A 12,435-nucleotide genomic window follows, 5' to 3' on the forward strand; every position below is an offset into this window, starting at 1 on the left:
TGCTTACTCCTTGGAAGGAAAGCTATGACCAACAAAGACAGCATATTAAAAAGCAGAGACATTACTTTGTCAACAAAGGTTTGTCTAGTCAAGGCTGTGATTTTTCCAGTAGTCATGTATGGATGTGAGAGTTGGACTATAAAGAAAACTGAGCGCTGAAGAATTGATGTTTTTGACTTGTGGTGTTTGAGAAGACTCTTGAGAGTCCCTCGGACTGCAAGGAGATCCAAGCAGTCAATCCTAAAGGAAATCAGTCCTGGGTGTTCATTGGAAGGACTGATGTTGAAGCTGAAGCTCCAATATTTTGGCCACCTGATGCGAAGAGCTGATTCATTTGAAAAGACCCTGATGTTGGGAAAGATTGAAGGCAGGAGGAAAAGGGGACGACAGAGGATAAGATGGTTGGATGGCATCACCAACTCAATGGACATGAGTTTGGGTAGGCTCCTGGAGTTGGTGACGAACAGGGAGGCCTGGTGTGCTGCTGTTCATGGGGTTGCAAAGAGTCGGACAAGACTAAGCAATTGAACTGAACTGAACATATTCACACTTTACCACTGCCTCCCACAGCTCCCCTTATTTCTACCATCACAAGCCCTTCAATCATGTACCTTACACGAAATTAGTGCCATCATCTCATTATTGTTATGAGGAAGTGTCAATCAGGCTGCATTCTCCTCGCTCCCTACAAAGCAAATCAATCACCAAGTCCTAATTCCTACATTTAGGTTTATTGGGTTCATCCCATGGGATTTTTCAAATGTGTCTGAGATAGACAGTCATCCCCTCTCTAGGATCTGAAGCCACAAGTGGTAATCTTCTCTTCCCATCCGAGGTCACGTGTTCTACCCTGTGATTGGAGAAACTCTGTTCTCAGCAAGACACTCTGGCCAAAGCACAGACAAACCTAGAGACAAGAGATGCTCTGAAGGTCATCTGCTTTATTTCTTCCTGGAGATTACACTTCTGGATGACTTACCCTTTTTGATTTAAGCCATTGGACTGTCTTATAATCTATCTCTTCTCATGGCGCTCTATATACTTATCAATTATCTAACTATACCTATCAACTGTCTATCACATATCTTCTATCTGTCCACCTATCATCTGTCTATCTTTCATCTATCTATTTTACTTATTTAAGACATGTTTATTGAGTTCCTACGCTGGAATTACTCTAAGTATCTTTTTAAAAGGCGAGGAAAGAAATCAAGTTGAAGGCCTCTGTGGCAGACAGGAAATAAATATCTTATTGAATTTCCTAAATACTTCTATAAAGTCAAAGGATTCCATTTAACTGCTAGGAAGCTGCAGATCAGAGGAGTTGAGTAGTTGGCCCAAAAACACTTGGCATCCCACTCCAGTACTCCTGCCGAGAAAATCCCATGGACGGAAAAGCCTGGTAGGCTGCAGTCCATGGGGTTGTTGAGGGTCGGACACGACTGAGCGACTTCACTTTCACTTTTCACTTTCATGCGTTGGAGAAGGAAATGGCAACCCACTCCAGTGTTCTTGCCTGGAGAATCCCAGGGACGGGGGAGCCTGGTGGGCTGCCATCTCTGGGGTCACACAGAGTTGGACACTACTAAAGTGACTTAGCAGCAGCAAGAAGAGACAGAACTAACACTGACTTTGATTCTTTGAGCCTAAGCTTTGTCACCAACACCAAACAAGTTTAAATGTAAGACAGCTTCTGTATTGACTTGATAGCAAATAGGTTGACTTGATGGCAAGTAGGTGGACTAAATTCTTTCCTTCTATTACTTCTATAACTGGAATCTTGTGGCAATGAGATAAGAATGGGAACGCCCAGTCCATGATAAGCCAGTAGACTCTTTGTGAAGGCTCTTGGAAAGCATGCTGGAACTGAGGGTTATGATTCTGGGACATGAATCATTTCCCTTGGGAAACATCAGTGTCTGTGTCCATTCCTGCTCCAGAGCATGGTATAATTGACAATACAAAATAAAGGGGTAGTTTCTAAAAACCTTGAAACCTGTCCTTAACAGAATCTTTATTGTGAAAGGTATCTTGTCCAAGCTGATTGATTTGGGTTTGTGAAACTTGTTGTTTAGTTGCTAAGTCATGTTTCACTCTTTTGTGACCCTATGAACTGTATAGCCTGCCAGGATCCTAGGTCCATGGGATTTTCTAGGCAAGAATACCGTAGTGGGTTACCATTTCCTTCTCCAAGGGATCTTTCTGACTCAGGGATCTAACCCGCATCTCCTACATTAGCAGGCGGATTCTTTACTACTGAGCCACCAGGGAAGCCCTTGAGAAAAATACAGGAATTTAATTACTGCCCAGGTCTCTCTTATTTGGGCAAATGAATTCCTAAATGAATTCTTCATGGCCTGGCTCCTTCTTTGGGAGACTAACCATGATGCCTATATTCCCAGCACCTTTCCAATCAACATTCTGATTATTTAATAATTGTAAAAAGAAAGATGTTTTATTCTGGCTTTCTGATGCAACCTTCTGATAAGACCAGAATCCGGATAAGCCAGGCTAACTAACCACTTTTTGCCTTATTGCCTGGCCCATATAAAGATAATTTACTCAATCCTCCACTTCATCTGCGGGTGTAGATGAAATCAGACCGCAGAAGTGCAAGCACTGTTAATTCAAGTTAACAAGAAACTAAGACTGTGGTGCATTGGTATTTCAGGCTCAAACTTGATTTTATTTTACAGCCTTCATACAAATGTGCTTGTTGGCGTGCCTCTCTTTGAAATGTGCTCCACAGATAGATACCACATGTAACCTTGTATATTTCTGTTCTAAAACATATCTAATATTGGTGGAGCTTAAGAAGTGGGCAGAATGAATATTTTTTATTCGGTATATCAAATGGTAAGTAAGGAGAGCATATGTTTCTCTCCATGGTATCTTGGGAACCAAAGGAATATGTAGAATCAATGCTTTCAAATGTGATGTGAAACTTTAAGGGAAGAAAAATAAATGCAGTGTGTGGTTCTTAATTCATGTAGGAGTAAAATTATGAGCTAAGCATAAAAGCACACTTCATTATAATAACATGACTTTAAAACCAGTACCTTGAAACCCTGCTTGACATCACCTAAGGTTGCAGGAGTAATTTCCTGGATCAAGTGGAATATAAGCAAAACCAACACTAACCTTCTGTCCTGGAACCTGGAAGTTCTGCCTCCCCCCAGCCTTCAGCCATGCTACTTCCTTGGCCTTCCTCTGCCTGGACCAAGCTGCCAGACTCAACACTGCTCTGCATCCTTGGATCTCAGCCCCAGTCACCTCCTCAAAGAGGCCCCCCGTGGCTCCTCCATTTACGGCAGGTTCCCCACCCCGATATCTGTCACATACCACCCTGTTCTTGTCCTTCATGGTCCCCTCTGTGAGGACAAAGAAATGTGACTGTGGGCTCATTGCCATATGCCCAGTGGCTTGGGCAGCCTGTCACATAGCACATGCTCAGTGCATGTTTGTTGAATGAGTAAATGACTGAACAGAGAATCAGTCAGAGTCCCTCAGGTGTAAGCAGTCCGAACTAGCAAAGAAACCTCACCTTTTCACTGAGCCTTGCCTGCAGAGTCATCCTGCAGGCCAGGCCTGTTGATGGGTTTATATAAAGAAAAACCTAAAGTGGCAAGGGCCAGGTGCTATGGGTCTTTGTTGGTTTTGAATGACATGGTGGTAAATGGTTTCTAAACAGTTGTGGGAATGGCAGAACAGCACATTTTTTGGAACTGGCAGATTGTTTTTTGGGGTGAGAAATTTTTCTTCCAAGAGCCCTTTGTTAAAGTACTTTTGTGACTTTGTATATTTTAGTTAAAAAAAAAACTGTTCAACACAAGTCATACTTTTATAGGTTAGGTAGATGAGAGGTTTAAGTATTCGTAGAAAGAAGGACCTCTTAAACCTCTGCCTTCCAAGGGTCTTCCTTACTGAGTGTGAAAAAGCTGTGACTAGTAACATGGAGCTGGCATAAAAAAATAGGAACAAAGGAAATTTGCTTTTCTAGGCATTTCTTAATCCAGACAAAAGGCCCAGCCCTTTATAATCCACCATCTCATTTCATTCTCACAAAAACTCTGGGAAATGAATATCATTGTTTCCAATTTACAGATGGGCAAACTGAGTAAGTTGACTTGGCAAAGTTACAAAGCTAGTGATGGTGGATTTACATCCAGGGCTGTTCTGTCTTGTATGCTTCTGACTAACAGGAAAGCCCCAAAGAAGTGAGACTGTTAGTTTTAGTTATAGAAAGCCAAACAATATGTTTCCAGTTACGCATAGGCAGAGAAAGCGATGGAGAGAGAGATAAAGAGAGAGAGAGAGAAATGAGCGGAGAGAGAGACAGTCCTACCTTCTACCTTCTGTATAGAGAACTGTGCTTTCCTCCTCAGCCACAGTGGACTCTGGAAGAGCCAATGAAAGTGGAGTTTCAATAACAAAGGCATACAAGTAGTCTCTGGCTCTGAGCTCTCAGCTTTTGGGCTAACGGGACAGAGAGCTTCTACATTCTTCCCATCCCCTGCTAGGCTCTCTGAGGCCCCACACTTTCTGGTTCATGAACATTCTCCCACGGCCACCATAAGCTCTGCTCTAACAGCTCTGCTAGCTCAGTCGGTGAAGAGTCTGCCGGCAGTGTATGGGTTTGATCTCTGGATCGGGAAGATCCCCTGGAGAAGGAAATGGCAAACCACTCCAGTGTTCTTGACTGGAGAATTCCAAGGACAGAGAAACCTGGCGGGTTACAGTCCATGGAGTCGCAAGAGTAGGACACGTCTTAATGACTATACCACCACAACAGTTCTGCTCCTGGCTGACCTTGCTGCTATTTGGGGAGTCAGATCCCATTGTTCTCCTCATCACCACTCATGGTTTTTTAGAAATATTTATTTGATTAATTTATTTATTGGTGTGTCGGGTCTTTGTTGCTGCATGTGGGATCTTTAGCTGTGGCATGCAGAATCTAGTTCCCTGACCAGGGATGGAACCTGGGCCCCCTGCATTGCCAGCACAGAGTCTCAGCCACTGGACCACTGGGGAAGTCCCCATCATCAACTCATGTTAACCTCTTCCTTTGATCTCAGAGCTCCTCCTCTGAACCCCACAGTTACTAAGGTGGGGGAGGGCCCTCTTTCTACGAGTACAATACTTCTCAAGCATATGACCACTGCTTTTCATCTTTTCTTGAAATATTCCAATTCTTTATTACATTCCCAGGTGTGTGGTCTTGATTTTTTCACTTTCTTATGGAGCAAATACAGAAACTGTCATTTACCAAAACTCCTCCTCATAGAAATTTCTCATACTTGTTTGGAGGAAAATACACTGACAAGTTGCTGGGTGTGTATGTGAAAGATTAGGGTGAAAGACTGTAACGGTTAAGATGAGCTCCTGAGCTGTATGGATGCCTTAAGCCACTTTCTAAGAGAGATGGATCCTGGAATCTCTCAGGACACCCCATTTAGAAGCGCAGAAGTGGATTGTTCTAAGAAAAGGGGAATCGGTGGGGCTGGGCACAGAACAGGAGAAGATAAAATAATGTAGCAGGGGTACAGTCAGAGACAAACGAAGGACAGAAAGTTTAGAGGAAAATGTTGGAGGTATTTTCTATGATATGTTTGATGTTGCATCCCTCCTTTGCAGCCTGTTTATAAAAAGATTCAGTAAAACCCACAATTTGTGTCAGTGAATTATTTAAGGTCAGAAAGCAGCAAATTCAAAATGTTTTCAGCAATGAGACAGATGATGCAAACGTGTGTAGCTGCAAGTTTATAAGGCAATGGGGGAGGTGTGGGGGCTGTGGCAAAATGAAGAGTCCAGGACAAAATGTACTTATGCCCAGTAAATAATAGGCGTCGATAGGCAACATGTCCCATGGACCACTGTTTGTTACCTTAACTCTATGGAAACTCAAAAAGTGCTGGGCAGGACTTCCCTGATGGTCCAGTGGTTAGACTCTGAGCTTCTAATGCAGAGGGTGTGGGTTCAATTCCTGGTTGAGGAACTAAGAGTCCACATATGGCTTGGTGCAGCTGGAAAAAAAAAAAGTCCTGAGCTTTGCTGCCAGGTAGATTGGAGCTTAAGACAAAAGTAGCAGAGCAGATCCTGGGCAAAGAAATGGAAAAGGCAAGGGAAATCAGGGTGTCACGGGAATATCCTCCTAGGAAAAGAAGGTGAGACTTCAAGAAACAGATGTTGGTCACTAAACTGCTCTGTTTGAGGCAGAGAAAAACTTGTTTTATTTTTGAAAGAGAGGGAGGGAGAAAAACTCACCCCTGAGCTACCCAAACCATCAGTGAAATCTATAAGCTCACCCCTTGCCTGCTGTGGGTGGGTTTCCTGTGGATCGGGCAGGGGTTTGAGGGTGGAGTAAGGGGTGGTGTCAGGCAGCATCCACAGGGGGTCTCTGAACTTGTTGAGATCCAAAGGGAGGGCTTTAGGTCTTCCCAACTTGTGGTATTGGCTGAGGTCCAAGCCAATTATAGCAACATCTCCAAGGTGAAGAGGGAAGCAGCCCACATCTGGGTTACATTTATAATCCCAATGTTCCAGGAAGATGCAAGAATAAGTTATGCGGGTGCTGAGTGAGAGACCCTCCGGAGGGCACCTGTGTGATGCACTTTACAACATTCTCCCTCTTGGCAAGTGGCCAGTCAGCGTGGGGAAGCTTGGGCTGTCCACTCTGGGCCAACTCAGGGAGGGTTTCCTTTCCCCGGACATGAGTGTGGCTGGTAGGTGTGCCTGGACCCTCAGTACTTCCCCCCTACACACACACTGGTAGGTGCAGGGCGTGCAGAAACATGATGTCCAGAAAATGCGAGGAGGCAGCAGGAAACCCAAAAGAGTCAAAGCTGCCCTTAGGCCATCAAATCTGTTCAGTCTAGGAATCGGCTGTCATGGCCCTGGGGGAGAATCCAGAAGAGAGCACTTTAGGAAGCTATGGGTGACCATGGGATCTAAAACTCTGATTCTTGCTCTGTCTGCTTTGCCTCCTTCCAGGGGCCAAGTTTCCTCTCTCCTCAAACTCACATGAGATTGCCCAAGTTAGAGCTTCCTAGTTGGGAGGGAGGTCTGCCTTTTCCATTTGCTTCCACTTGGAGTGTGTGTGTGTGTGGCGGGGGGGCGGGGGTAGGGTGGGGTAGGTCAGTTGAGGGGAGCATGGTGGGATAGAAAAACACTTACTGTCTTTGCAGTCTGGTTCTCAAATGCAGCCCGTATAGTATTTCCATTCCCACCATTTTTCAAAGTGGTGAGAATCCTTAACTGGCACCTACAAACGTCTGAAAGACATACAGACAGATGTTAAACATCCTAGTTTCAGCGTTAGGCTGTGTTCTCTACTGAATTCAGAAACATTTGGAAATGTTGGATGGATGGGCTGTGTTGTCTGCAAGGAGTCTATTTGCATGCCAGACTGAGAAGCCTCCTGGGAAATAACTCACCGTAAGTGTGCACAGTATACGGCGGATAGGCTTGGGCCAACAGTGAACCAACACAGGTGAATGAGTCGGTAGGTGGGTAGGTGGATGGATGGATGGATGGATACATGGGTGAACGCATGCACATCGGGCTATGGAGGCAAAGGGTTATACTTTCATTATGAGAATTTATTATCTTGAGTCTGGGGATGAAAAAGGTATGAATCCTTGAGCTATTTTCAGAAAAGGAAATTGGTAGGATCTTCATGTTGTTGTTCAGTGGCTAAGTTGTATTTGACTCTTTTGCAACCCCATGGACTGTAGCCCGCCAGCCTCCTCTGTCCATGGAATTTCTCAGGCAAAAATACTTGAGTGGGTTGCCACTTCCTTCTGCAGGGGATTGTCCCAAGGCAGGCAAATTCTCTACCACTGAGCCACCAAGGAAGTCCAAGATATATGAGGACAAAATATTAAGAGCCTTGTGATCAAGTATAACTTCAAAAAACAAGAAAATCCTTCTCCTCACACAGATATGGGATGTACTGACTTCAGAGTACTGAGAATGCCCCAGAAGATGGTGTCCTGAAGGCATTACCTCCCAGTAGGCAGCCCTACACTGGTCAACTGAAGCAGAGGTGAGAGTCCTGCATATATAGAAAGGGAGCAGGGCAAAAGGTGACAGTCTCACATTTACAGGAAAGGAGGAAGAATATGGTGGCATCATGTTGGGCTTTATAGAGGACTTGTGCTGTTTACCTGGCATGCAACTATGCCTCTGGCCACTGCCCTTGGTAGCCTAAAAAAAAAAAAAAGCTGTATCATGAAATGTGCATAAAGCCTAGCTGAAAGATGGAAAATAGAACTCAGCTGACATTGTTTGAGGCTCTAGGTCCTGCCTTATTTGAACTCTACTTACACACTCCTGGACTTTTCAGTCAACAAAACACCCACCTCCCCTTTAACTTAAGCCAATTTGAGTTGGAATTTTGTCACTTGCAGCTGGGACACATGAACTTGTACTTGGAATTTCCCAATAATTAGTAAATTACTGTGAAGAGAGATGGAAGAGCTGTAGTAGCGAAAGCAAGAACAGTCATTATGGATAAGCACATGTGACAGGGCAAAAAAATACAGAGTAGATTTCCTTGGTGGTTCAGTGGTTAGGAATCCGCCTGCCAATGCAGGGGATATGGGTTTGATTCCTGGTCTGGGGGCACCTGCTGTGGGGCAACTAAGCCTGAGGGCCGCAACCACTGAGCCTGTGCTCTGCAACAAGAGAAGTCACTGCACTGAGAAAGAAGCCCATGGACTGCAACTAGAGAAAGTCCACACACAGCAACGAAAACGCACTGCAGCCAAAAAAAAAAAAACACCCAGAGGAGCATGCAAAGTTTGTTCTCGGTTTCATTCTTTGTCCTCTCAGTTGCAGACCCTTTATCCTGCTTTGTTGTTTTCAGTATTTTTATGGATTGAATTGTGTTCCCCCCCAAAAGATATATTATAGCTGTAACTCCTGGAGTCTCAGAATGTGATCTGATTTGGAAACGGGGTTGTTGCTGAGGTACTCAGTTTGCTGTTGCTGCTAAGTCGCTTCAGTCATGTCCGACTCTGTGAGACCCCAGAGACGGCAGCCCACCAGGCTCCCCCGTCCCTGGGATTCTCAAGGCAAGAATACTGGAGTGGGTTGCCATTTCCTTCTCCAATGCATGAAAGTGAAAAATGAAAGTGAAGTCTCCCAGTTGTGTCTGACTCTTAGTGACCCCATGGACTGCAGCATGCCACGCTTCCCTGTCCTTTATCATCTCCTGGAGTTTGCTCAAATTCATGTCCATTGAGTCGATGATGCCATCCAACCATCTCATCCTCTGTCACCCCCTTCTATGACTGGTGCCCTTAGGAAGAGGAAAGAGAGAGAGAGAGAAAAAAACCAAAACAAAACAAAAGGAGGATGCTATATGACTATAAAGTCAGAAGTTAGAGTGAAGCAGTGGCAAACCAAGAAACACCATGGGTTGACAGATAACCACCAGAAGCTAGGAAGATGCAAGGAAAGATCTTACCCTAGAGGTTTCAGAAGGAGTATGGCCTTGCTGAGACGTTGACTTTGGACTTCTAGCTTCTAGAACTGTAAGACAATGGATGTTGTTTAATCTCTAAGTTGTATCTGGCTCTTCTGCAACCCCATGGACTGTAGCCTGCCAGGCTCCTTTGTCCATGGATTTCCCTGAAGTGGGTTGCATTTCCCTCTCCAGAGACAATGGCTATCTGATGCTCTAAGCCACCCAGTTTGTAGTCCTTCGTTATGGCAGCCCTAGGAGACTCATACTAATATCTTCGAGTCCCCTACTTCATCCAATTTGTTGCCAAAAGACAAGCAAACAAACCAACAAGAACTGTCTTATAAACTTAAGTATTTTGCAGACACAATATGTTAAAATATCCTAGGACTTTTTGCATTTGAAAAGGGAACTGAGGGAAAGCTGTCTATAAGTGAATCTATAATGCTGGAGTTTTAGACATGGAGGAAGGGTGATCTCAGAAACCTTGTAAATCTGTAAGTGCCTGTTTATCATTGCAAGGAGGTTACATTATTGAGTTTCAGGGTGACTTTAAGATTGTTAGAGATGTCTCAGGGGCTCTTAAAAAAAGGGAGTGAGTGACAAGAGAATGGCTAAGGGGCTGGGCTTTGAGACCCCACCCAACGCAACTAGAGATGGCTTTCCTTTATACGCAGGGATTCCACACAAGATTTCCTTTTGGATAACGAATTTTTCTGTTAATATAGACTGAAAGTCTTTGCGTTATGGCATTATTTAACTCACATGAGGATAACCCTTGTTTTATATTTCTTCTACCATTTCTGCAAAATGTTCCCACTCACATCTGTGTTTATCACTAAAGCAGAAAACTGTTCATTTCTGCCAAGAGCCTAAGGTGAGGACACAGGGACACACAGGTGACACCAGCTTTATTTCTCCTCTTGTTTTTAACTATTCTGATGGGCATAAGAAGAACAATGAGCTGCTTTTCCTTTGTTCTTGTCTTTTTAAAACTGAGAATCAAAATCTTCATGATCCAAAATGTGCTAGACTTTTAAGTAAAAGTCAAAATATCTAGTTTATTCCAGTTGTTGATTTATTGGCTGTCGTTCTCCTTTTTACTTTTTTTTTTTTTTTTTTTGCCATTGGGTGAACAGAGGAGGCTATCAGGGATGCATTATTTGCATTCATGTGATTGAGGCAGAAGCAGTACTTGAATACAAAAAAATATTGTGACTGATGCTGAAGTATATGTGGGAAAGAGCATAATACAATTCTTAGGCATTTGTATCCATTTCCACTTTCACATGCATTATCTCCTTGGAAGCTCTTTCAAATCCTGGGAGGTATGCGGACTGGCCTGGTTTTCCTATCACCAGTCCACAGATGAGCCCAGAGCCTGTGGATGCTCAGAGAATCCTCCTGGGCCTGAGGCCAGTTAGTGAGGGGAAGCTGGGACCACCACCCTTGAATCCTAAGGCTACTGCTCTGAATGATGAGTCAGTGATTTTTTTTTTCTTCCAATCATGGTGAAATACAGAGAGAAACTGTAAAATAAATGGCTCATAAGGACCTTCAGTCCTCCTTTATCTCCACTGCTTCTACCATAAAAGCTTAAGTCAGGGTCTGCTTTTGTGATATCTTTGAGATAAGCAACAAGTCCCAGGAAACAAATAGTGAATACCACCAACAATTCCCTTAAAAAATTCTCCAGCTAAGCATGTGAATCTCAAAATGCTCTTCAGATCATAATAGCTAATCATTCATCCACCTACGCTCTTCCTTCAGTCAAAGATGCTCTAGGAGTCAACACTAGTGCACCCTGAGCTCCGAGGCGCTGCGGGCGGCCACCCGAGGGTGGGCGGAATCTCAGATGACCCCAGGAAGAATGGATTCGGGAATGCCACCAGAGTTTTCTTTTCCTTTCGTTGTTCCTCCCTTGGGAACTCCTTGTTTGGGTTACAGGTCCAGGCTGGATACACTGAAAGGGAACAGATGGATGCAGGCTGTCTGGTTGAGAATGGAGGGAAAATAATAATTTTTTTTTTTTCTGGTACGGGCCGCTGAAAATCAATCAGGGACAGAGACACTCTGGTAGCTCAGGGAAAACCACGTTGGAGTCCAGGCTCCAAGCCTGGGGTCTTTGTTTTTGTGTCCTTTCTAAAGTAACCCATGGGAATAGCAGGCTGCGTAGTGGGGAGCTCCCACTTCCCAGATTTGGCTCCGAGGGCAGATGAGTCGGTGGGGGAGGAAAAACCTGAACTTTCAAAAGCATCCTCAGGCGAGAAGGGGAGTTTCAGGGTTGGCCTGGGGAAATGTACAAGGAGAGGGAGAGTCTAGGAGAGAAGGGGGGTGGCTGTGATCAGAGAGGCCTTAAAAGAAGGAAAAAGGGAGCCCAAACTGGGAGCCGGGAGAAAGCGGAGCGGAGAGGCGGGGCGGAAGGCGACGGGAGCTGGACAAGCTGCCCCGGCGCGCAGGGCGCTGGGGTGGGGGGCGGCGGGGCGAGCGCGGGCGGGGAGGGCGGCGGTGACATCACGCCAGGGCCCCCTTCCCTTAGCCGGGTGGGTGGGGCCTCGGCGCGCTGAGCGGGCGCGGGGTCAAGGAGGGGGAAGAGGAGGAGCAGGCTTGAATGTGTCCGTGAGAGGATCGGGGAGGGGCGGAGGAGGCGGAGGGCGGGGAGGGAGAGCGCGCGTGGCTCGGGGCGCCCGGGCTCCCCCCCGCAGCCCCCCGACCCCGGCCCGGGCCGCCTCCGCGCCGCCGCCCGCGTAGCCGCCCGCGTCGCCGCTGGGATCCACTGCGGGAGCAGGGACTCGGCGGGTGGGGAAGCGCGGGCCCCCGGCGCGGCCAGGAGGAGCGAGAAAGCAAAAGTAAGGCGAGCCGCACTCCTCCCAAGTTTTCCCAACTTCGCCCCCTGCGGTGGCAGGCGTCCTGCTGCTCGGCGCGTCCCCACCGCGCCGCCGGAGAGTGGCAGAAAGAAAAAGGACGGG

At 45.9% G+C, this 12,435-nt stretch overlaps 2 protein-coding genes across 5 annotated transcripts in view; one reads left to right on the top strand and one right to left on the bottom strand.

The window, feature by feature from the left end:
* The window catches only part of LOC104980394, a 14,834-nt gene that overhangs the window by 1,037 nt on the left and 1,362 nt on the right, over nucleotides 1–12,435 (bottom strand). Inside the window, exons 2-6 of one of the 4 annotated variants that reach the window (XM_010829087.1) lie at nucleotides 9,470–9,534; nucleotides 8,166–8,205; nucleotides 7,174–7,271; nucleotides 5,885–6,023; nucleotides 4,387–4,397 (exon numbers count right to left, since the gene is read on the bottom strand). In XM_010829087.1, the coding sequence (XP_010827389.1) occupies nucleotides 5,892–6,023; nucleotides 7,174–7,271; nucleotides 8,166–8,205; nucleotides 9,470–9,534 (335 nt within the window). In that variant the 3' untranslated portion in view covers nucleotides 4,387–4,397; nucleotides 5,885–5,891. Of the gene's footprint in view, nucleotides 1–4,345; nucleotides 4,398–5,829; nucleotides 6,024–7,173; nucleotides 7,272–8,165; nucleotides 8,206–9,469; nucleotides 9,535–12,435 lie in introns of those variants that run through there. The other 3 variants (XM_010829088.1, XM_010829086.1, XM_010829085.1) reach the window with 3 other exon arrangements.
* GLI3 (GLI family zinc finger 3) overlaps nucleotides 12,229–12,435 on the top strand; it is a 321,249-nt gene continuing 321,042 nt past the window's right edge. The window contains exon 1 of the mRNA XM_010829081.1: nucleotides 12,229–12,315. The gene's annotated coding sequence lies outside the window, so the exon portion shown is untranslated. The remainder of the gene's footprint in view (nucleotides 12,316–12,435) is intronic.

The sequence above is a fragment of the Bison bison genome, unplaced genomic scaffold (genome assembly GCF_000754665.1).
Source record: "Bison bison bison isolate TAMUID 2011002044 unplaced genomic scaffold, Bison_UMD1.0 scf7180017864499, whole genome shotgun sequence".
NCBI classification, from domain to species: Eukaryota; Metazoa; Chordata; class Mammalia; order Artiodactyla; family Bovidae; genus Bison; species Bison bison.